The sequence below is a fragment of the Hyla sarda genome, chromosome 1 (genome assembly GCF_029499605.1).
Source record: "Hyla sarda isolate aHylSar1 chromosome 1, aHylSar1.hap1, whole genome shotgun sequence".
Lineage (NCBI taxonomy): Eukaryota > Metazoa > Chordata > Amphibia > Anura > Hylidae > Hyla > Hyla sarda.
The window spans coordinates 435,983,105-436,009,349 of record NC_079189.1 but is presented as its reverse complement, the minus strand read 5'-3'; the positions used below and the strand labels follow the sequence as shown (position 1 = coordinate 436,009,349).

General features: G+C 41.9%; 1 protein-coding gene across 1 annotated transcript in view; it reads left to right on the top strand.

Annotated features, from left to right (window-relative positions):
• MMP11 (matrix metallopeptidase 11) overlaps nucleotides 1-25,446 on the top strand; it is a 40,248-nt gene extending 14,802 nt beyond the window's left edge. Inside the window, exons 2-8 of the mRNA XM_056531517.1 lie at nucleotides 8,105-8,423; nucleotides 14,345-14,488; nucleotides 17,955-18,088; nucleotides 18,216-18,460; nucleotides 19,997-20,201; nucleotides 23,015-23,275; nucleotides 24,563-25,446. Coding sequence (XP_056387492.1) covers nucleotides 8,254-8,423; nucleotides 14,345-14,488; nucleotides 17,955-18,088; nucleotides 18,216-18,460; nucleotides 19,997-20,201; nucleotides 23,015-23,275; nucleotides 24,563-24,705 — 1,302 coding nt within the window. The 5' untranslated portion in view covers nucleotides 8,105-8,253 and the 3' untranslated portion in view covers nucleotides 24,706-25,446. The remainder of the gene's footprint in view (nucleotides 1-8,104; nucleotides 8,424-14,344; nucleotides 14,489-17,954; nucleotides 18,089-18,215; nucleotides 18,461-19,996; nucleotides 20,202-23,014; nucleotides 23,276-24,562) is intronic.
• The last annotated feature ends 799 nt before the right edge of the window (nucleotides 25,447-26,245 follow it).

Genomic DNA, 26,245 nt, shown 5'->3' with positions numbered 1-26,245 from the left:
ACCCCCAAACCCTGATACATAAGAATGAATATTATCTGGAAGTGTGACACAAAAAACAGTTGTTGAACACAGACAAGTCAATTTGAGGTAAAACTGCATTTGTTCATGAGTGAATTAACCTTAATTATTCACCAACACCCTCATGGTGTCCTGCTTCAGCAGGATAGATGTTTCTCAGATCTCAATACTGTGTCTTCTCTAGTGTTTTCCAAGGAATGACACACCAATGGATGCAATACATTTGGGTGTAAAGAAGTTTCTTGTCTTAAAGTGTGCCTGTTGAGACCCCAACCGATCAGAAGAATTAGCAGGGATAACCACGCGGTTGCACACTTTACTCCCCAGCCCTCACCAATTTTTGTCCTGCTGCTCCATTATAAGTCTATGGGGCAAAGATTGCTGAGAACCAAAGAATAAAGTATGCTACCGCGTGGTTATCCACACTCAACTCCCTGATCTTGGGGGTTTCAGCACTGAGGCCTTGGGCGATAAAAAAATTTCACATGACTCTGTGGCATGTCAAAAGTTTTTTTTCTAAAATGACAACTACACTTTAGAACCAGATCCCCTGACTAAACTGATTTGGCTGCTTAACCCTAGTCATGTTTAAGGCTCTTTTGTTGGTCATACATCGATATACAGAGTAGCTGCCACTAAGAGGTGGAACTAGAGAGCCAGCCACTTTCTTCTAATTTGCATAAATAGTTTTGTCCACACAATGACATTTTCAGCCAGATCCAGCTGCTCTCTGTGGAAACATACCCCAAGGCGAACACACGTAGACAATATCACAATGGGGCATTTGGGACAGAGGAAGATGCAAAATAGGGTGTACAGTCAGGAACACTGTCAATGGTAAAGACAGTGTCCTGCTACATATTGGTGAATCCACTAAGTCCACTATTCAATAGAAATTCTATAGGGAATTATGGTGCATCACATGATAAATAATATATTGAATATAATGCCCAAATATCTTAAAATTTCACTTCAGGACTATTGGAAGCTAAAGTTACAATACCTATTGCCCAGACTAATGTATGTGACTTTAAGAGGCCTTAAGGTAATTCTTATGGATATTCTCATCAGTCACAGGTGCTGACATGTATAACTAAACATAACTTCTCCCATATGCTGTACACATACATATTCAAGTACTTTCAGCCTTAAAGAACAATATATATATATATATATATATATATATATATATATATATATATATATATACACTTTATATGAAGAAAACCTCATGAATAAATGTACAAGTATATTTAAAAGAAAATGCTACATACAAAATAGTTGATTACACCAAGGCCATTGCCTTGAAAGTTGTGACTATCCATAATATTGTGTACTTTGGATATGTTCAAACAAGCAAAAATCATTTAAAAAAAAACACCTTAGAATCTGCATGAAATCTGCTGTGTGGTTTAAGGTGCTGGTTTTTATATGGTTTATAATGTAGCTTTTCTTTCAGGGTTTATTTATCAAAACCTAGAAATCCTGCTCTGTAACCATAAGATTTGGCAGATAAATCAATAAGATAAGTCCAGCGGTGGTGGTTGGAGTTCTGCATTTGTTTTTTTTATTTTGTATACTGTTATTGAACTGCTGTTGATTAAAATAGGAAAAAATAAAGAAAAAAATGCATGATAAAAACATCTGCTCTGAAAAACACATTGGCTCATTCTTGTCTTTATAAACGAGGACATCACTAACACTGCAAACAGTCAAATAAAAAAACAACCTCTAGGTTTATTCTTCTATTAGTCTTATTTATAAATACCTAGCTGCTGCTCTGGTACTTTGAGCCTCTCGTCTGTTTTTAGAATGGAAGTATTTCAAATAGCATCTCTAAATATTATGGTTAGAAAGGATTAAAATTTATTCAAAATATATTTACATTCCAGACCTCTTATATTAACTCCACAGACCTCTTAAAGAGGTTTTCTCATTTGGGCAATTTAATCAGTTGGGGTCCAACTGCTGGGGCCTCGCCAATGCCCAGAAGGAGCAAAAATGCAGCCCAGCACAGAACGAAGCAGGACGCGCATGTGTTGCCACTGCTCTATGTATCCTCTATGGGCCTTCTCAATGTTGACGAATGCAGTAGGATAGGCAATGACTTGTCCAAATGAAGGACCGTGGGTCTCTTCTACCTGGAGCTGTATCTAGTGGCAAATGGGGTCTTTTGTGTTGCTTTTTAGGCACTTCTAGACTTCTATGCTTGAGTTTGTAGGGGCTCTTAAGAATCAGAAATGGTCTCCACTGACCTGGGTAATCTGGATTTGTACTGAAAGACTTGGTCTGCCTGGGACTTATTCTGAGGGTCACCTCATCTTTTGCTTTGGCTTTCTTTACCATGAGGGTCTTGGTGGCCCTTCCTTTCTCTGTTTTGGGTAATTTTCTTTTTCCATTCTATATTCTCTTGCTTCCTTTTTATTTTCTCTCCTCCTATTCTCGTTTCCCCTCTACTTTTTCTACCTCTCCTCTATCCCTGGGATTTTTTTGTACTTGGAATGTTTATCTTTGGTCTTGATTGTTTTGTCCTGCTTGTCTTGTCTGTGATTTTTTTGACACATGTTTAGTAGGGAGGAGTGTTGCCATTATTATTCTGGTTTCCATATTTTGTCTGTATACTCTGCATTTGTTTTCATGCCCATGTTTGGGTTGTGCTCCTCTCCAACCGTTTGTTTACATTTTGCTTTTGGATGCATTTCTTTTATATACCCATCTTGGACTGTATATATGTGACTTTAATAGCTCGCTCACCCTACAACTGTTTCTTGTAGACCTTGTTTTGCTTTATATTGTGCCTTTATTGTTTATGATTGTTTTTCTGATAACTTCTGTGGATGCTGTAAAGCATATCTCTAAATGCTGTCTGTGAAAAAGCAGCTCATATGGTGGCCTCATATTTATATGCAGAGAATAGAATAAAAATCTTCTACAATCAGAAAATAAAAATAGAAAAAAAGAGTGTATAAAATATGTGTACTTATCTGGCAGAGGAGATACCATGATCGCTAAAGTGGGTTTCCCAGGACTATTACTATTCCGAACTATTAAAATAAAATGTTAATGATCCCGTACGGTGAACGGCGTGAACAAAAAAAAAAAAGTCCAAAATTGCTACTTTTTTAATACATTTTATTAAAACAAATTATAAGAAATTCATTAAAAGTTTTTTATATGCAAATGTGGTATCAAAAAAAAGTACAGATCACGGCGCAAAAAATGAGCCCTCATACTGACGCTTATACGGAAAAATAAAAAAGTTAGAGGTCATCAAAATAAAGGGATTATAAACGTACTAATTTGGTTAAAAAGTTTGTGATTTTTTTTAAGCACAACAATAATAGAAAAGTATGTAACAATGGGTATCATTGTAATCGTATTGACCCTCAGAATAAAGAACACATGTAATTTTTACCATAAATTGTACAGTGTGAAAACGAAACCTTCCAAAATTAGCAAAATTGCATTTTTCTTTTTAATTTCCCCACAAAAATAGTGTTTTTTGGTTGCGCCATACATTTTATGATATAATGAGTTATGTCATTACAAAGGACAACTGGTCGCGCAAAAAACAAGCCCTCATACTAGTCTGTGGATGAAAATATAAAATAGTTATGATTTTTAGAAGGCGAGGAGGAAAAAACGAAAGCGTAAAAATTAAATTGTCTGAGTCCTTAAGGCCAAAATGGGCTGAGTCCTTAAGGGGTTAAAGGGGAACTTCGGTGGAAACAAGTGGAACACAAATCTTTTCAAAACAACTGGTGCCAGAAAGTTAAACAGGTTTGTAAATTACTTCTATTAAATAAAATCTTAATCCTTCCAGTACTTATCAGCTGCTGTATAATACAGAGAAAATTGTGTAGTTCTTTTCATTTGACAACAGTGCTCTCTGCTGACACCTCTGTCCGTGTCAGAAACTGTCCAGATTAGAAGCAAATCCCCTTAGAAAACCTCTCCTCCTCTGGACAGTTCCTGACACGGACAAAGGTGGCAGCAGAGAGCACTGTGGTCAGACTGGAAAGAACTTCACAAATTTCTCTGTAGTATATCTGTAGCATACAGCAGCTGATAAGTACTGGAAGGGTTAAGATTTTTAAATGGAAGTAATTTACAAATCTGTTTAACTTTCTTGCACCAGTTGATTTAAAAAAAAAAAAATTCCGCTGGAGTACCCCTTTAAAGACAGTCAGCTATCTTCTCAAGAATGGATGTCCATGCAAAATAAACCCCAGGTCAGACCATGCAATGCTCAGAGAAAATGCAAAAAACTCAGGAGTAACATTTCAGACTCTACAGGCCTCAGTTAGCATGATGAATGTTCAAGTTCTTGACAGCATTATTAGAAAAGACTGTACAACTATGGCTTGTTTGAAAGCTTCTTTCTAAAAAGAAAACAGCAGCACGACTAAGGTCTGCAAAGTCTGAGCAAACTAGACTCCTGGAACAATGCCCTTGGTCAGATGAGGAAAGCCTTTAGTAGAAACCCCCCTAAAAAATATATGTAACCCTCCAAAAAACAAATGGTAAAATTATCAGCGGTATAGAAGTGGTTAATCTGGGAGAATATATGACTTCTCCTCTCCGGGGATTGTTTACTGACTTAGTTCACACTCTGTTCATGTGCGTTCCTGTCTATACACTTGTATCTGTCAGTACTGTATCTATATTTGTAGGTGCCACTATGCCGCTGGATTAAAACATATAGCTGACAGCCTCCCCGACGGTTCGCTGACGAATCAGCTTTATCAAGGGCTATGAGATTTGTTTTTTGGAGGGTAACATATAATTTTAACCCCTTAAGGACGCAGCCCTTTTTCACCTTAAAGGGGTTATCCAGGAAAAAACTTTTTTTATATATATATCAACTGGCTCCAGAAAGTTAAACAGATTTGTAAATTACTTCTATTAAAAAATCTTAATCCTTTCAGTACTTATGAACTTCTGAAGTTTAGGTTGTTCTTCTCTGTCTAAGTGCTCTCTGATGACACGTGTCTCGGGAACCACCCAGTTTAGAAGAGGTTTGCTATGGGAATTTGCTTCTAAACTGGGCGTTTCCCGAGACACGTGTCATCAGAGATTACTTAGACAGAAAAGAACAACCTTAATTTCAGAAGCTCATAAGTACTGAAAGGATTAAGATTTTTTAATAGAAGTAATTTACAAATCTGTTTAACTTTCTAGAACCAGTTGATACATAAAAAAAAGTTTTTTCCTGGAATACCCCTTTAAGGACTGAGCCCTTTTTCGCAATTATGACCACCGTCACTTTACGAATTAATAACTGGAAAGCGTTTTTACAGAATATTCTGATTCTGAGATTGTCTTTTCGTGACATATTCTACTTTATTTTGGTGGTAAATTTTTGGCGTTACTTGCATCCTTTTTTGGTAAAACTAGCTAACTTTGAAGCTCTCTACTTGTAAGGAAAATGGATATTCCCAATAAATTTTATTTTTATTCAGAAATACAATATGTCCACTTTATGTTGGCATCATAAAATTGACATATTTTTGCTTCTTGAAAAAATAAGAGGGCTTCAAAGTAGAGCAGCAATTTTCAAAAACTTCATGAAAATTGCTAAATCTGAAGGGACAGATGTTACAGAACTACAACTCCCAGCATGCCTGGGAAGTCTAGGCATGCTGAGAGTTGTAGTTTGGCAACATCTGGAGGGCTACCGTTTGGGCACCACTGTAACAGTGGTCTCTAAACTGTGACCCTCCAGATGTTGCAAAACTACAACTCCCAGCATGCCCAGACAGCCTTGGCCTTCCTAATGGTTGCCACAGTAAAGATCACTTTACTTTCACTTTCATCCCCCCCCACCGTCGCTTCCCTAACTGAGCCAGGATCCAGCAGTCTCCAGCGACGATCCGGGGTCCCCAGGAATCTTCTTTGCAGGTACCCGACCTCCATCTTCTCCCCATGTTCCCCTCGACATCCAGGGGTGGGCAGAACGGGGGTTCAGTTCTGACCAATGGCAGGGGATAGGAGGAGATCGCAGCACTGCAACCTCATTCCTAGCCCTCAGGATGGTCGGGGTTGTCACTGACAGCTCCGATTATCCCTATTTTCCGGGTGATCGGATCACCAGAGACCCGATCAGCCAGGAATAGCAGAAAATCACATGTCTGAATTGACATGCGATTTTCTGCGATCGCCGACATGGGGGGGGGGGGTCTCAGGACCCCCCTGGGCGATGTGCCGGGGTGCCTGCTTAATGATTTCAGCAGGCATCCCGGTCCGGTCACCAACCGGCTAGCGCCGGGGACCGGAATTCCCACGGGCGTATGCATACGCCCCACGTCCTTAAAGGAAATCTGTCATCAGAATCACCCGCACTAAACCTGTTACACAGGCTTGTAGTGCGGGTGATCCTGATTAAAACGCTTCTTACCTGGTTAAAAATGGTTCAGCGGTTCTTCAGATATCTTTATTTTTAGTTTTCTGTTATTCCCTGGCTTGGGACTCAGTGGGAGGTGTTATCATCTGGGACTCGGCCACACGTCATTATAGCTGGGCGGAGCTGCCGCCTGGCTCATGAATATTCATGAACTTATCCTCGTAGTCTAACTCCTTTTTCTAGGTCTGGTGGGGAGGGCCGCGAGGATAAGTTCATGAATATTCATGAGCCGGGCGGCAGCTCCGCCCAGCTATAATGACGTGTGGCCGAGTCCCAGATGATAACACCTCCCACTGAGTCCCAAGCCAGGGAATAACAGAAAACTAAAAATAAAGATATCTGTAGAACCGCTAAACCATTTTTAACCAGGTAAGGAGCGTTTTAATCAGGATCACCCGCACTACAAGCCTGTAACAGGTTTAGTGCGGGTGATTCTGATGACAGATTTCCTTTAAGGACTCGGGATGCAGGGCGTATGCATACACCCGGCGTCCTGAAGAGGTTAAACAGTAACATAATAAAATATATATTTTTTAGTGGGTTTTCTAGTAAGGGCTTTCCCCACCAGGAGGTGACCCCCTTAAATGTTGTTTATGAATTATTGCCCTGGAACCTTCAGGGATCTTTTTCTTTGTGTCTTGGTCAGATGAGATCAAAGTTGAAATGTTTGGCCATAATACCCAGCATAACGTTGGGTTAAAACCAACTGCCAAGCACAGTGGTAGAAGGGTGATGATTTGGTCCTGATTTTGCATCCATAGAACCTGGGCACCTCTGTTTACCAAAGTAATCTTTATGTAAATGTGAGACCATCTATTCAACAGCTAAAGCATGGCCAAAACTGGACCATGCAACCGGACAAAAATCCTAAGTACAAATTTACAAATCAGCAAATTTGAATTGCTGTGTAAGAAAAGAACCAGGGCGATGTAATGGCCTAGTCAAAATCCAGACCTCAATCCAATTTAAATGCTGTGACAGGACCTTTAGGCTAGGTTTTCACACAGGTTCTTTTCTGGCATTTTTTGGAAAAACACCACTGCAGTTTTTGAGCCAAATTCAGCAGGGATTCAACAGTGGCAAATCTCCAAAAAAAAGCCAGAAAAAAAACCTGTAAGAAAACCTAGCCTGAGAAGCAACATTATAGACAAATGAGGACTAAAATTCTACTAGAACAATATGAAATACTGATAAAGTCATACAGAAAATGATTAATTAAAGTTATTCCTGGTGGTTGTACAAGCTATTGATTCATGGGGTGTACTTAGTTTTTCGCAAATGGCTTTTCTATTTTGGTTTATTTTTATTTTTTTAAAGGGATGCTCCAGCATTTTAACACTTATCCCCTATCCACAGTATAGGAGAAAAGTGTGTGACCACTGAGTCCCCGCGATCTCCTGAACGGCACTTGTCAATAATGCTCTATCCACGAAAAGAGCCAAGGACCATTCAGGAGATCGCGATGGGTCCCAGTGATCAGACTTCTTGTGATCAGACACTTATTCTCTAGCCTGTGGATAGGGGGATGAGTGCTAAAATGGCCTGCAATGTAAAACCATAGAATTCAAAGAGGGTGTACTTTTTTTCTCATGATTGTAGATCCCTTTTGATGTATGAGTTATAATGTACCCATGTGACACTCATGGACTTCAAGTACAACCTTTCTCCTTTCTTTGTAAATAGGAGGTGTTAGAAGATGGAACTCTATTAATTCTATTTCCAAAATCAGGCAACAAAGAGGACAAATTGTTATATTGTCTACTTCAAAGGAAGAACTCAACCTCTTTTATCTACAGGAGCAGGATAATCCCTCCTTGAAGTCACGGTTATGGATGCGACAACCTTATACAAATGGAATTCCCAGACCTCATAATTCTTGGAACCCTCCTCGCTGTGGAGTACCTGATATCCCTGTCCCTGCAGACTCTACAAATGGTCGCAATAGACAAAAACGGTTTGTGCTCTCTGGAGGCCGATGGGACAAGCCAGACCTTACATACAGGTAAGATCACTCTTATTTTGCAACTAATCATGTAATAAGTAGTATATAAGTTGACAAAGAGGTAGTAGTGGAAAAAGTTAATGTTACAGGGTTTGTGTTAGGGATCTTTGCTCAATCAATAGAGCGAGAGACAGGAGGACAGCACCTATGTTTATTGACAGGCATAACACACAAAGTACAGTCCACAAAGTATGGGAGCAATCCAGAGTGGGTTAATCCATGGCCAAAATACACAGTCCAAGGAAGAAGGGTACAGTCAAGGGTGGGAAAATCCAACGAAGGGTACAGTCCACAGGGAAATCTCTACTTACTGGGCACAAGGGGGAGAAGAATGAACAAATAACAGTCCGTGAGATTGGGTTCTGCGTCTGCAACTCACTATGCCAATGTCTACATCAAAGTGTCTGGGCAAAGACCTCTTCAATATCTCAAGAAGACTAGCCTAAGCTTCAGCACCTTCCTCCAGCATAAAAACATGTATTCCAAAATGAAGAAAATCCTGGTTGTCAGGCGCAATCCACCAAATGTTGTGTGATTCAATAAGGACAGTTAACCTTTATTGTTTGATAAACCAAATACACAACCCGTTTAGGGGCTTAGGATAACATGCATAACATATATACGGTAGGATAGGCATTGTTCTAAACCCCTCTTCCTTACTGACAGATAACCCCTGTAATGCATACCCTTTTGAATCTGAACTTGCAAAACATTTTAAGCCCTAGTCCCATTACAATCAGGAATGTCCAACAACTTAACAGCTGTTAACAGGTGTAGGCAAATGGAAACACCCCTTTTTCAAAATTGTATCCCATACTTTGTAAGAAATAGTAATGTTGTAATGCGTTGATCTGGTTCTGACTTAAGGGTTAAGTTATCCTCAGGCTTTCTGTGTTGCTGTGGCAACACCCGAGGTCAATCAGCAGGCTTGGGCTTGGAGCCTATCATTTCTGGTATTAGCATCCATGCCCTTTGCAGGTGCATATAAATCAGTCAGTCTGTGTATCAAGCTGCCTGTGTTAGTCTATCTGCACTAGCTTCTATTCCACTACTTGCTTGACCCTTCCTGTGTACTTTGACTCTTGGCTAAGTTCCGACTATCCCTCCGTCTTCTGTTATTGTACTGCAACCTCTCTTGGTTTTGATTCAGCCTGTCTGACTATGCTTTCTTTGTTTGTCTGTTTATACTTGGTGTTTTGTACTTTGTGCTGTTAACTATTTGTATCCTGGCCTGCATTTGTGACATATTCCCAGGTTGCAACCAAAAATCCAGGGGGAAAGATGCAGCCTGCAGTATGGGGCACTTTGAGGCTATTTTCACACGAGCTAATATCTGCACAGAAAATCTTTGTGAGGACATTTCCCTAACAGCGGAGCACCAATATAACATGCCGACGCTAGGCCCGCCCGGAAATGGGCCATCTCGTAGACGGCAATGCATTTTCGTGCAAAGTCCACAGAAAAAATGCACGTCTATTCGTTTGATGTACAACGAAATTTGAATTTCCTCACCAGATGTTTCCAGCGTGGAAATTCTGCTATGTGCCCAGTGCAGCAGAATCCCATTGAAATCAATGCGGAATTTCGTACGGAAATTCTGGCGTGGGAACATAACCTAAGAGCAAGCTTGATTCCCAGGAGAGTTTTCTAAGAAGAGAAAGTGGAGTGTGTATAACACAGGGGAGTGGTGCAAGCCAGATTGAGACTAGTGTGGTAGAATTTACATGGCTAGAAAAAGAGAACTGTTCCAGAATGGGACCAAGCACTGCAACCAGACTCTCTGGATGGTTTGAAATGGATTGGTAAAACGCAAACCACATTGTCATTGTAAGAAAAAATAAAGATGGTGGGTGGCTCACACTATAAACCGAAATAATATACACCGAGGTAACCGTGTTGCACGATACCCTTTGTGCCAAAAAAGTATTATAAAACAGAAATGGAAACGGTCCTCTAGGTATATTATATATACTACTGATAATCCTACATAATAAATTATATAAGAAGATATGGCTAGTTGTACATAAATGAATTGGTTTATTTAAATTGCTAAAATAAATTACAATCAACGTCTACTGCAGGACCCTTGCCATAGACGTGATAAATGTGATACATGCAGATATAAAATGTAGAATATATAACATCAAATTTATCTTAGAATGTACTTGGCAAATAATGTATATGACAACCCGTAAAATTAGATAGAGTTCAAACGTTCATAGTGGACAGTCACTAGTAGGTTAGTTATAGATTCATAGATATGGTGTGCTGCACCACTCACCACCCGATGTCTGGCCAATGTGATCTGCAGATGGTGAGGGGGTCTCTTGAGGCTGACAATCACAACTATGGCACGGCGATGTGAAGATGAATCTCCCATTCTTTCCTTCCGCAGACTGGCATGGGAGGGCGCCCAGCCTAGGGATGTTTGTCCACGACTCGGGAAGGTGCCATTCGCCTAAGTCTCTGTCCTCACTACAGAATGGCATGGACATGCATCTGGCCATGGTGTAGATGAACAGAAGATTCATCTTCACATCGCCATGCCGTAGTTCCGATTGTCAGCCTCAAGAGACTCCTTCACCATCTGCAGATCACATTGGTCGGACATCGGGTGGTGACTGGTGCACCATATCTATGAATCTATAACTAACCTACTATTGACTGTCCACTATGAACATTTGAACTCTTTCTAATTTTTACAGGTTGTCATATACAGTGTTTGCCAAGTACATTCTAAGATGAATTTGATGTTACATATTTTAAGTCAATCTATTTTGCATTTTATATTTGCATGTATCACATTTATCACGTCTATGGCAAGTGCCCTGCAGTAGACGTTGATTGTAATTTATTTTAGCAATTTAAATAAACCAATTGATTTATGTACAACTAGCTATATCTTATTATATCATTTAAATATATAGGATTATCAGTAGTGTGTATATATATATATATATATATATATATATGTCACGATTCGGCTAACAGGTTGTGGATCCACTGTGTCAGCGAGGGATTGGCGTGGACCGTGCCGGTGGACCGGTTCTAAGTGGCTACTGGTGTTCACCAGAGCCCGCCGCAAAGCGGGATGGTCTTGCTGCGGCGGTAGCAACCAGGTCGTATCCACTAGCAACGGCTCAACCTCGGTGACTGCTGAGAAGGCGTGGGACAGAAGGACTAGGCAGCGGCAAGGTCAGACGTAGCAGAAGGTCGGGGCAGGCGGCAAGGTTCGTAGTCAATATGGATAGCAGGAGATCAGGTAACACAGGCTTGGACAACACTAAACGCTTTCACTGGCACAAGGCAACAAGATCCGGCAAGGGAGTGCAGGGGAAGTGATGTGATATAGCCCGGGAGCAGGTGGAAGCTAATCAGGCTAATTGGGCCAGGCACCAATCATTGGTGCACTGGCCCTTTAAGTCTCAGAGAGCTGGCGCGCACGCGCCCTAGAGAGCGGAGCCGCGCGCGCCAGCACATGACAGCCGGGGACCGGGACGGGTAAGTGACTTGGGATGCGATTCGCGAGCGGGCGCGTCCCGCTATGCGAATCGCATCCCCGCCGGCAATGTCAGTGCAGCGCTCCCGGTCAGCGGGTCTGACCGGGGCGCTGCAGGGAGAGAAACGCCGTGAGCGCTCCGGGGAGGAGCGGGGACCCGGAGCGCTCGACGTAACAATATATGTATATATATATATATATATATATATATATATATACACACACACACCTAGAGGACTGTTTCCATTTCTGTTTTACCACATTGTCATTGTGGCAGAGATTTGTAGACCAAACAAAGTGTTTTCTACAGAGAAGGATAAAAACACAAAAAAGAGAGGACAGTGCCTTGTGTAATTTTGTGAGCAACAGGTATTAGTATAGGTGGAGCTCTCAAAATCTTGAACTCTCATCTTGTGGAACATTTGGGTTCATTTGTATTACCCCAAATTCAGGGGTACCAGAAGGATCTTGGACTGCAAGCCATCAGGAGATGGACCAGTAACCCCTACATGGTACTCATACGAGGAAAAGGATTATCCTTGTATGGCACTGCCCTGCATAGATCCAGACGGGAATACCTTGTTGTTGCATAAAATAATTTATTGATAATAGGAAAAAAGAGGAGTATCTATAGGCAAATATAAAGAGGAGTATCTATAGGTTAATCACCTGAAACGGTGTTCCATTGATCTCACGCTACCACTGTCAAAAGCTATTATGGTGCAGAGCAAGATGGCAATGGAGGCTGGAATGGTGGTCTATCCTCTTCAGCTATGAATCTTACTTTTGTCTCAGAGCACTGGTAAGACCTCACTTGGAATATTGTGCACAGTATTGGAGGCTGTCTCTCCAGAAGGATATAGATACATTGGAGTTCAGAGATGCAGGATAAAACCTATCAGAAAAGGTTAAAGGATCTTAACATGTATAGCTTGGAAGAAAGACAGAGGGAATATGATAGAGACTTTTAAATACATGAAGGGAATCAACACGATAAAGAAAAAACTACGACAAGAGGACATAGTTTTAAATTAGAGGGGCAAAGGTTTAGAAGTAATATGAGGAAGTACTACATTACTGAGAGAGTAGTGGATGCATGAAATAGGTGCATGTCACACCTGCTTATAACAAAACAAAGACACTAGACCGTTGATGAGTGCTGCAGTCATTCTTTTCTCCATTTGTGCAATCTGGATGAACACTTACCTTGTGGGGCTGATTGTGCACCGAACAAGTCCAGCTGCACTTATCCATAAGTCCTACTTTCAACTCTCTCACACATTGAGGGAGATTTATCAAAACCTGTCCAGAGGAAAAGTTGCTAAATTGCCCATAGCAACCAATCAGATCGCTTCTTTGGATTTTTTATAGTCATTTTGGAAAATCATTGTAAAATTGTGACTGTAATAAGCCACAAAGTTCTTATTTAACTTCCTATGTGAACAGAGCCATAGACCAATAGGGGTTTCTCAGAGCCCTTAGAACAATCCAGCTGGATCTGTTCAGGTGGCTATTCATTGTCGGCAATCCATCCACATATACAGAAAGGCACAGCTCACCCTGCGTATCGTTCCCACCTGTGCACGGATCTACCATCACCACCTCCAGCTTCAGGCAAGTTCTTCAAACAGGAAGAACAAATGTCCAGCATCCAAGGTGTAAAGAAAATCAATCTTGCTTTATTTAGTGGAATATATATATATATATATATATATATATATGAAGTGTAACAACAGACACGTAAAATCTTTTAACACGTTTCACGCTGTTAGCGCTCTGTCTAAGTGACTAGAGACTAAGCGGGTGAACAGTGTGGAACAGCGTTAGAGGATTTTACGTGTCTGTTGTCATTCTGTTGTGAAATGATCCATTAAATAAAGAAAGAAAGATTTTTTCCGGCGGCAGGCTTGATGCACTGCAGGAGCATTCTGACGTCACTGCTGATGCTTCCCCAAGTCTTCTCGCAGCAGGGCCCAGCAGAGAAGCAGAAGTGGTGACGTCAGCGTGCTCCTGCAGTACACCAAGCCTGCTGCCGGAAATAGAAAGATAACAGACAAACAGGACCACGGATTGGGGTAAGGTAAGTGTTGTTGTAATCAGTGTCCCCACGCTGCACAACTGTACCAACAGGTTAGTGCGGGTGACACTGATGACAGTTTCCCTTTCATGATGAGCCGATTAACTTTTTATTCTTGATCGCTGGGTCTCTTACTCAGGGCAATAATCACCCTGTCTAAAACAGCCTTTACATATGTTGTTTTATCACTGCATTGACACAGATGTGCTGTCCTGTCCCATATTGGAAATGTCCTTTACATGTGACTATAGTCAAACAATTTATGTTTATGTGAACAGTAAAATAAAGGTAAATGTCAATGTTGATATTTGCTTCAAATTTTAACATTGTCTCACTGTGTTTTAGGATTATCCGCTTTCCGTGGCAGCTTAGCAAGGTAAAGGTGAGAAAGACTCTTGCTGAAGCACTTAAAGTTTGGAGTGAGGTGACTTCTCTAACATTTACTGAGGTACACGAAGGACGTGCTGACATCAATATAGATTTCACACGGTAGGTGGCACAATAAAGAGCTGGATCAAAAGACCTGGTACACATATTACTTATATGTCAAATAAAAATATATGATAGTTAAATTAACCCTTACCTACACCCTTATGCAAGTATATGGGACTTCCAGTACCTTACTCCACAAGCTCCGCTCTGCATCTCCTGGTGAATATGTCAATCCGGCTGTCAAGCCACACCCCATCTCACAAACACATGCCCACTGTTTAAGCCCCACCCTTTTTATTCTCTACCCTTTTTGTGCATCAGTCTGGCTTGCAAATTACGCCCAGCCCCACAAGGCCACATCCCCTTCTATTTTCAGCTTACAATATCTTCATATTGTATGAGGTTGGGATATGAGGTCGGGATATGAGGATGGGACATAAGGAGGAGATATGAGGACAGGATTTGAGGACAGGGTATGAGGTCGGGATATGAGGAAGAGATATGAGGACGGGATATGAGGGTGAGACATGTCGGATATGAGGTTGGGATATGAGGTCGGGAATTAGGTCTGCATATGAGGACAGCATGAGGTTGGGATATGAGGTTGGGTCAGGAGGTCGAGATATGAGGTCGAGATATGAGGATGGGATATGAGGACTGGATATGATGATGGGATATGCGGTTGGCATATGACAACAATATATAAGGATGGGATATGAAGTCAAAAGCTTCCTCCTTTGTTGATTTTCCTCCCCAACAAGGATTAGGAAGGAAAAACCGGGCAATGCCGGGGACTCAGCTAGTGCTCCTCTAAATATAGCATTCAGGAAGCACATGTTCTCTATGATGGTGAGGAAGAGTGATAACATAAAAAAAAAGTTCTTGACTCTGCTTTAATCTACAATAGGTATACATACAGACATATAAGACAATGAAAACATATTTCAGTGTTAGGTCCTATCGTTGAAGCTTTAAAGGGGTACTCTGCCGAAAAACATCTTATCCCCTATCCAAAGGAGCAAAGTTCGCGCCATGCACAGATGACTGGGGTGCCGCACTGGAAATCGCAGGGGTCCCCAGTGACGGGACCTCTGCGATCGGACATCTTATCCCCTATCCTTTGTATAAGATGTTTTTTGGTGACTTGTATATTGTACACCTCAAGCCTATTTGAAATTACCTGTTCAAACCCTGCTTTCTATAAGGATTGCCTGGGTGATAAGAAAAGGCTGTCCTTTATCACCCGCTTTGTTTTCTTTGGCTATCGAACACTTGTTGGTCCAGATATAGGGGTCTGTATTGCCACTCTTATTGACATTGATCTTAGTTTCACTTCCAAATGTATTCTCTTTTTTAAATAATATTTCTTCTTACTCTGGTTTGCATCTAAATAAAAAATCATGTACTGTCAACACTTGGTAGTCATGCTTTCCAAATTCAACCCCCATCCTTACATCTACCCTATTTGGACATCTTGTTACCTAATTGTTTAGATTCATTTTAAAAACTGAATTATCCTCCTATCACTGAAGCCTGCTGGGGGACCACTTCCGCCCTCACATCGTTTCAGCGCTGTGATGAATAGAAGACCACAACCTCTGTGCAGCAGCTTTCAGTCTGTGTATCCTTCAGTGAGGCTCTTTGCAACTTTCAGTCTGTGCAGCTTTCAGTGAGGCTCTTTGCAGCTGTCAATCAAGCTCAGCGCAGAGAAACACTTTGTGAGTTTGGTCTCCTGCCATTACAAGCAGAAGACTAAAATCTGAGATTATGACCAGACGAAATGTGTTCTGGCCAAGAAGGAAGGCACCTGGTGGCCAGAAGTATAGAGCAGAAAAACTAACATAAAACTTTTTTTTTTTTTTTTTTTATGGAAGCCAATTACAAAAGTTATTTATTTGGCATAAGGAATCCAATATTAAAAATCATGTTTAATAACAGTGCCCATTTAACACTCTGCCCTTATTACTCTTTTACTCAGTAACCCTTTGGTAACTTGTTCTCTTTAATTTGGGTTTCAATCTAAAGTTGCTCCTAATGGTTCATTTGCTGGGGGGGTCCTGGTTTTCACCAAGGTCTATTGGCCGCCTTGTTTGGTATTGTTCTAATAAGATATGTAAATTGCATGATTTTTTAGTTAGGAAGTGTTTTCTAGCCTTTGTTCCATTTAGGGGAAAGTATTACCCCCGCCCCCAGTCTGAAGACTAATGTATATCTTAGGTATTTTCCTTTTTACACTAATTATTATTTTACTCATTCTGTACATACTTCTATGCTGGTAATAAGCTTTCTGATTTAAAGCTAAAATGCTCAGTTTCTGAGCATGAACGAATAAATAAGAGTAAGTGCTTCAAGCATCTTCTCACAACAGCAAAGTTATCTTTTTGTTTTCATGGTTAAAAATTCTACCAACCAGAGACATTCCGGTACGGGTAATTCACTGCTTGGTAGACTGCCAAAATGTTCAGAATCTCCTCCTGGGATGAAAGCCTTAAGTGTTACCATTTATAAATATAACTGTCAGGGCTGGTACTGTAAATGTTTTACAAAGAACATTGTATCTTTAGTTCTCTTTATACTTACAGCATTGCCGTGGATACCTACTGTGTAGCCACAACTACTGTACAATTGATGTGACTAAAAACAAGGGCTCTATAGCTCCCAAGTTTAAAGAGGATTGTTACCACTTCTTACATGGGTGGGTGTTTTCTAGCATCCAGTTGTCAATGTATTTGTACATATTTAGGAGAAATAACAGAGAGCCTGCACCAAAAAGCGTTATAAGAAGCCATGGCATTTATAAACAATCTTTATGTAAAACTGGCACTCTGTAGGGACTCTCGGTCCAAGCGGGTCCCAAAGGCTAGACTTTACACCTGAAAGACATGCTTCCAAAAGTAGAGAGGTGGCACTCCAAAAAGTGTGAAACAAGTGGTTTATTCATCCATCCAGTTTACAGGTGCAACACCCAAGAAAGGGCTAAAGAAAAATATAAGTGTTTACTAAAATAAACATGTCTGTAGAGGTTACTGGTCCTCTTTGAGGAGGCCATATATTAAGATTTCCCAAAAATTCAGGCACAAATCTAGTGTATATGGAACTTACCTAATGCCTTCTTTTAACATATCACATTGAGTGAAAATAAAAAAAAATGAAAAAATACACAAGCCACTGGCCTGTAGCCTTTGCATATGGCACCACCTGTGTCCTGAAACTGCTTAACTTCCCCTCTCTATTGATATAAAGTGTTTGGCTGAGCCAAATGTGCATGTTTATGGGGGCTGAGTTGAAAGACGTTATCTTGTGTTGTATGGCAAACTCGATGTCTCATTTACTCATGGTTTGGCCCTTATGTCAGTTAAGAACCTGGACCTGAGCCTATACTACAGTAAATGAGTTGTCTGTCTACTTGTTTACCTATACTTCTGATGAGTTAGATGCAGAGACAAGCTGAAGCGTATCCTCAGCTCACCACAAAGAGCGTAACAATAACCTATTGAATTAAACTGTTTTATTCTTTTTCCAGTTACTGGCATGGAGACAACTTGCCATTTGATGGTCCTGGGGGCATCCTTGCTCATGCTTTTTTTCCAAAAACACATCGTGAAGGGGATGTACACTTTGACTATGATGAAGCTTGGACCATCGGGAACAATTTAGGTAGGTACTGGCTACTAATGTAATGGCACCAATATCTTAACTCATCTGTCCTTTTATTATAGACATCTTCACAGCTAATCTTCATCATTTATACTGATACACATATATTTGCTTTCACTCATTGCAGGAACAGACCTTTTACAAGTAGCTGCTCATGAGTTCGGCCACGTGCTTGGTTTACAACATTCCTCAGTGTCCAAGTCTTTGATGTCTCCATTCTACACCTTCCGTTATCCACTTAGCCTTAGCACAGATGATAAACAGGGAATCCAGTACCTGTATGGGGCGCCACATCCTCCAACTTCAGCACCAACCATAAGGCCAGAAAGCCGCCAGCCTGAGCCGGAGAGCAATGAGATTCCTTATTCTGAGGTTTGTGTAATAACGTTTTATGCCTATGCACTGTATCTTTATGGTTCAAAGTGAGTCGACTCAACTTAATTTCAAATGACCTGTTAGAAGATTTATTATGCAGTAGATAGGGAATGTCCTAGGTCCTGGCTGCTTGCTATTCTGTGCTGCCATATACAGTGTAATCTTGACACTTCTTGATTGAACAGCAAGAAACAGAGCAAGGCCAAGTTCTCTTTTTGTACTGCAAGGAGAAAAGCCCAACAAAAAAGGCTTCAAAGAAGCAATTCCAGGAGATGTTCCTAGAAAAGCTTCTAAAAAATAAATAAATAAATAAATAAATAAATAAAGCCTAATTATAATTCCAAATAAAAAAATACATTTATAAAAATAATAATAATTATAATATATAGATATATGTATATATAAAAGTTATATAAAAGCCACAGAAGCTGCAGATCGTATCTTTTTCTCTTATGTGATATGAAATCTACAGCATTATGCTGATATAATAGACAACAACAGTCCTGAAGAGGACACAGGGTGATTAATAACCAGCCCGCTGATTATTGCCCTATGTAAAAGGCTCAGTGATCTAGTGATCAGCTGAGAGAATGAACAATCCCTTAATTGTTGGTCAATCGCACAGATTGTGCAACACAGCCCCCATGTAAACAGTAGATGTACTGCCAACAGTAATGGAAGTGGAAGATTCAGTGATCATTTCTGTGGATCAAAGCATAGGGGATAAGATGCCTGATCACAGGGTCCCGCCAGCTGGGGACCTCTGTGATCTTGCACGCCGCACCCCGTTTAAAATCAGTCCCCGGAGCGTGTTCGCTCCTGGTCTGATTACTGCCTTGACGTCACAACGCTCCGTCCCCGTAATCAACAGTAATCAGACCCGGAGCGAACACGCCCCGGGGGACTGATTTTAAACGGCGTGCGGCGTGCAAGATCACGGGGGTCCCCAGTGGCGGGACTCCCGGGATCAGGAATCTTATCCCCTATCCTTTGGATAGGGGATAAGATGTCTAAGCGCCGGAGTACCCCTTTAAGGAGTGCTGATTGACTTTTCACATATTCAATCGGTGGTCATGTCCATATCTGCTTGTGTAAAAGGAACCTTATTTAAAGTGAATGTCCACATTTTAATATTTTGTGCTGGTCAGTTTGTTACATACATCTGTAGTTATGAGTTTCAACTTTTTAAAATAAATCTCCAAATTTCCCAGTTTAAAAGGGTTGTTTAAAGCATAACTGCAGTCATGCCCGGCAGCAGGATATCTGTTTAAATCTCTCACAACCTTGTAGCCCAAGACGACAAAGACCAAGATAAGGAATTGTTCCTTGGACTTGCATGGGACTGCAGACAAATTTGTATCCTGAACACTTTAGTCTCTTTAGAAAAGTAAACGGATATCCTGACGCCGGAGCATGATTGCAGTTATGTTTTATTATATACTATGCAGGTCGATTTTTGAGGGGGAGAAGAAGAAAAAGGAGTGGGCTTGGCATTTATATTAGTTTATTGAAACCTTTATTTTTTTTTTTTAGCCGGATGCCTGTACAACAGATTTTGATGCCGTATCCACAATCCGTGGAGAGCTGTTCTTCTTTAGATCTGGGTACGTCTGGCGCCTGAGAGGGGGGAAACTTCAAAGTGGATATCCAGCATTAGCTTCACGACACTGGAAAGGGATCCCTGAGTCTGTTGATGCTGCTTTGGAAGATTCTGTTGGGAACATCTGGTTTTTCCATGGTAATGAGACTTATGTAACTTTAATGATTTTTACAGTAGTTCAAGAAGAGCTACTAGAAGTGATATAAAAACATTAACGTGCAAAAGTCATTTTAGTGTCGTTGTTTGTGTTTACTATTTTTACTATTTTAAGTTCTACTAACAATACAAACTGAACAACAGAAATTCACATATTAGCAATGGGGGCTATAACTCAGGAACCTAACCTTGGATCTTAGGAAATGAAACCTCTTTTTAATCAGGTTCTTTCACACTATAACAAACAAGGAAATTCCAGCTCACCACCTCTTGGCCGTGCTCGGATCCTGTGCCCGGCAAGGCACTCCAATGCAAAACAAACAGACGATGATCCAGCACTTGCAAAACGAAGACAGCTTTATCGAAGATCACTGGGCACAGATAAAACCAACCATATCAACAGACACGTTTCGAGCGCATGCGCTCGAAACGCGTCTGAAGATATGGTTGGTTTTATCTGTGCCCAGTGATCTTCGATAAAGCTTTCTTCATTTCCCAAGTGCTGGATCATCGTCTGTTTGTCTTCCACACTATAACCCTGTGTATTGAGTTTAGTGGAAGTGATCCGGCTGTCAGATTCCCTTTAGTTACATTGTAAACTTTATTTTAGCACAGTCAGGATGTATCATCAATAAGGTCTTATACATCATGTGTAAACCAGCACATAGATATAATACCTGCAAATGATTGTCTTTAAAGTCATCTTCAAATTAAGGCGTGTTCTATTGGGCCTTTAGGCTATATTTTCATTAGGGCCCATTAGTTTGTCAGTTCCTATGTCCATCAGAGGATCCTCTGGTACTCCTGTGGTCCAAGTAAACCCTGTAATTGGTAAATTGTATTTCAACAAAGAGGGGATATAGCTAGAGGGTAACAGCATCTGCTGGAATTGCTATTTTTCTGACCTGAGGTATTCATCAGAGAGATCACAAAGAATAGATGTAGATATTACCATTTACAGAGGTGCTGGTTAGCCGATTATAATAAACAGTGTGCATTTCAGTGTGTAGATGCAAGCTAGGACAGGTCCATGGATCATCTCGCATTCTTAGGCCTTTCTTGTGTGTCTACAGACTAAAGCCGCTGCATGTTCTAGTAGCCCGGAGGCTCAGCAGATAATATAGCTTCTGCCAGCTCAACTGCCCCATGTAACAACAAACCCCAGGGCACAATATTTCAAATATAGAAAGAGAAGGGCATTGACAGACAGATAGCAGACACATGCGGAAAGGTTCATAGGGATTGTGTTGGATAACACCGGTGAAAAGTAGTTTTTTTTTATAGCATCCCAAAGGTTAGCACGTTATAACAGCATAGTAGAGCACTATTGAGCGTACTTTATGAGTCTTTATTACCGTATATACTCGAGTATAAGCCGAGTTTTTCAGCACGATTTTTCGTGCTGAAAACACCCCCCTCGGCTTATACTCCAGTGAACTCCCCCACCTGCAGTGGTCTTCAACCTGTGGACCTCCAGAGGTTTCAAAACTACAACTCCCAGCAAGCCCGGGCAGCCATCGGCTGTCCGGGCTTGCTGGGAGTTGTAGTTTTGAAACCTCCGGAGGTCCGCAGGTTGAAGACCACTGCGGCCTTCGACATCATCCAGCCCCCTCTCACCCCCCTTTAGTTCTGTACAGTACTCACCTCCGCTCGGCGCTGGTCCGGTCCTGCAGGACTGTCCGGTGAGGAGGTGGTCCGGTGGGATAGTGGTTCCGGGATGCTATCTTCACCGGGGAGGCCTCTTCTAAGCGCTTCGGGCCCGGCCTCAGAATAGTCACGTTGCCTTGACAACAACGCAGAGGTGCGTTCATTGCCAACGTACTTCTGCGTCATTGTTAAGGCAACGCCTCTATTCAGGGCCGGAAGCGCGGAGAAGAGGCGCCCCTGGTGAAGATAGCAGCCCGGAACCACTATCCCACCGGACCACCTCCTCTACGGACAGCCCTGCAGGACCGGACCAGCGCCGAGCGGAGGTGAGTACTCAGAACTAAAGGGGGTGAGAGGGGGCTGGATGATGTCGAAGGCCGCAGTGGTCTTCAACCTGCGGACCTCCGGAGGTTTCAAAACTACAACTCCCAGCAAGCCCGGACAGCCGATGGCTGCCCGGGCTTGCTGGGAGTTGTAGTTTTGAAACCTCTGGAGGTCCGCAGGTTGAAGACCACTGAGGGCGAATGATGAGAAGAGGATGATGAAGGGGGGGGGTGGGATGATGATGAAGGGGGGATGTGTGGGATGATGACAAGGGGATGATGAAGGGGGGATGTGTGGGATGATGACAAGGGGATGATGAAGGGGGGATGTGTGGGATGATGACAAGGGGATGATGAAGGGGGGATGTGTGGGATGATGACAAGGGGATGATGAAGGGGGGATGTGTGGGATGATGACAAGGGGATGATGAAGGGGGGATGTGTGGGATGATGACAAAGGGATGATGAAGGGGGGATGTGTGGGATGATAAGGGGATGATGAAGGGGGGATGTGTGGGATGATGACAAGGGGATGATGATGAGGATGTTAATGACGGGTCTGGATGATGACAGGGGGGGATGATGTATTTCCCACCCTAGGCTTATACTCGAGTCAATAACTTTTCCTGGGATTTTGGGTTGAAATTAGGGGTCTCGGCTTATACTCGGGTCGGCTTATACTCGAGTATATACGGTATGTGTAAAATGTAACACTCTGAACATATGACATTGCGAGTTTACATATCATAGTGTGCTTACAGCTACAGAATGGGGTAAGTGAAAGACTAAACAATATTTTGAATATTTATGTCCTTTCTATTATAGGCTCAAAGTATTGGGTATTTGATGGAAAGTTACAAGCCACAGGTCCCTTCCAGATATCAGATCTTGGATTGTCTGTCCCTAATGTTCAAGCTGCGTTTTTGTGGGGCACTAACAAGAGTAAGAAAACCTATTTATTTAGAGGAGCAGAATACTGGCGATTGAATACTGGCACACAACGAATAGAAAATAGACACTCCAGAAGTGTGAGCGATTGGAGAGGGGTGCCCACAGGCATAGATGCTGCCTTCCAGGATGAACACGGTGAGAACATACTTTATCTCTAAATAAGGGCTCTGGGAATAAATAATCCATGTTAAATCCAGACCCAGCAACTCAGAATAAACCACCTGGTACCTTCGTTTTTAGGAGTATAGAAATACTTATAAAGCATACAACTAGGTGAAGAATATCCAGAGTTGTCTTGTTCACCTTAGGCTTGACAATTTCTTTAAAGGAGTACTCTGCTAACGCTGGGGACCACTGCGATATCCCTGCTGCACCCGGCATTCATTTAGAGCGTCGGGTGCAGCACCGGAGGCTTGTGATGTCACGCCCATAGACTTGCATTGAGGGGGTATGGCCGTGATGTCACAATCGGGGTGTGATCATGATGTCACGGGCCTCCGCCCCGCATTACCAGCCATCCGGCATGGAGCGAAGTTCGCTCCGTTCATCGGATTATCTGGGGTGCCGCAGGAAAAAAAAAACGTAAACACTGCTGGGACCTTTGCAACAGCTGGAGACAGACAAAAGCTTATAGCTAGTGTATCGTGTGTTTGGCTAGTATATCATGTGTTTTTTACAATAATCTTATCATATGATCACAAGTTACTATAAAATATATATATATATTTTTAAATTAAAGGAAATCTGTCACCAGTGTCACCTGCACTAACCTGTCAGTACAAACAAGTAGTGCAGGTGACACTGATGACAACGGTACTCACCTTGTCCCGTTCCATGGAGGGGATCTTCGGTAATCTTCTCGGTTAGCTCCGCTCCGGGCACCCGGCTTGGGGCACGGGCGGAGCTTAGTGACGTCACCACTGCTGTTCTCTCACAGCGGGATCCAGCAGGGAGAAGCTCCGCCCCATGCCCCAGCTGCTGCTGCTCTCTGCTGAGTCTCGCTGTGAGAGAACAGCAGTGGTGACGTCACTAAACTCCGCCCGTGCCCCAAGCCGGGTGCCCAGACGGAGCTAACGGAGAAGCTAACTACATCCCTTCCCCTTATCCCCTTACACCCTTCACTTCAATTCCCTGGTTGGACTTGATGGCCGTATGTCTTTTTTCAACCATACTAACTATGTAACTTTGTAACTAACTATGTAAGATTACCAAAGATCCCCTCCACGGAATGGGACAAGGTGAGTACCATTGTCATTAGTGTCACCTGCACTACCTGTCGGTACCGATACGTTAGTGCAGGTGACACGGGTGACAGATTTCCTTTAAAGTGTAAATAATTATTACCATACTTTCTCCTGTCGTACCAAAATACTTAGACATACTAACAATTCCCTTTTCTTATCTTTGACTTTTTGTTTGTAGGTTTTGCTTACTTCCTGCGGGGGCGATATTACTGGAAGTTTGATCCTGTACAAGTTCGTGTGCTAGATGGTTATCCACGCCTGGTCAGCCAGGATTTCTTTAACTGCCCAGTGGCATCAACATCATCTGCCAACTCCTTATGATGAAACCAATTCCACAAACCCTTTTCTAATACGTACATGTATTCCTGCAGAGCAATGAGGTAACATAAGCCTATGTTACTTTCCGGACTGCAGAGAGTAATGCAAGGGACAGTCTCTATTGTTCCATCGACCAAAATTTAGTTTGACTGACTTATAAAGTAAGGTGATGTAGCCTTAGGTGCACAGATAAGGGACATTTTAACACTACAAAATGGTGGTATGGCAAAAACATTGTAACCTTGCTGCAAGTCATGTGATGGACTGCCAGGAAGCCTAGATTTCTATGTCTGTGGGGAAAAAAAATGTATTAAGTCAGTTTTAAGGGACAAAGGAAATGTATCCTAAAAGAAACATGACATTTTTAGTTTAGGTAACGGTTGAGTCCGGTTATGCTGCATCTATTTCTGATATCTCAGTATCGATGCAAGCGTCATCTAGCAGTAACCATTTTATTGAGACACTATACTCTCTTTAAGAGCTCGTAAAGCTGCACGTGCAAGTGTATGGGGGATTACAAAGGGCAGAATACTGCCGATCTTTTGTCTGAATTTGCAGGAGAAAAAATTTACAGTGTTTCTACAGAGAATTCTGCAATACCTGCTGCAGATTTTAAATCTATTTACATATTTTTGGGGGGATCCGCAGAAAAATCGGCACATAAATCTGCATGATATGATGCGAATGTGCAGATGCACATTTTCCTGCAAATCCTGGTCATTCGACTTAAAGGAAAATGGTCACCCGTTCACCCGCACTATAACCTGATAGACCGGGTTATAGTGCGGGTGAACAGAAGACCGATGCGGGGTCTTGGGCTGCTATATGTACCTGCAGTCCGGAGCCCCGATCCTCCGATGGTTCCCCTCTTCCAGCGATGACTTGTGCTTTGAGGTGGGCCCACTGGCTAGATTTAAATATTCATAAGTGACGGTACGAGCGCTCACGTGACCAGCGCTTATAAATATATTAAAGGGGTATTCCAGGCAAAACCTTTTTATATATATATCAACTGGCTCTGGAAAGTTAAACAGATTTGTAAATTACTTCTATTAAAAAATCTTAATCCTTCCAATAGTTATTAGCTTCTGAAGTTTTCTGTCTAACTGCTCAATGATGATGTCACATCCCGGGACGTGAGTCATCAGAGAGCAGTTAGACAGAAAACAACAACTCAACTTCAGAAGCTAATAACTATTGGAAGGATTAAGATTTTTTAATAGAAGTAATTTACAAATCTGTTTAACTTTCCAGAGCCAGGTGATATATATATAAAAAAAAGGTTTGGCCTGGAATACCCCTTTAATCCAGCTTGCGGGCCAACCTCCAGAGCGCAAGTCAGCACTGGAAGAGGGGGACCTTTGGAGGATCGGGGCTCCAGACTGTAGGTAGGTATAGCAGTCCGAGACCCCGCATCGGTCTTCTGTTCACCCGCACTATAATCCGGTTGTGCGGGTGAACGGGTGACCGTTTTCCTTTAAGATCCGGTCAGTGGCACATTTTACTGCAGATTTTCAGAGGGAAAAATTTTCAACAATTCTGC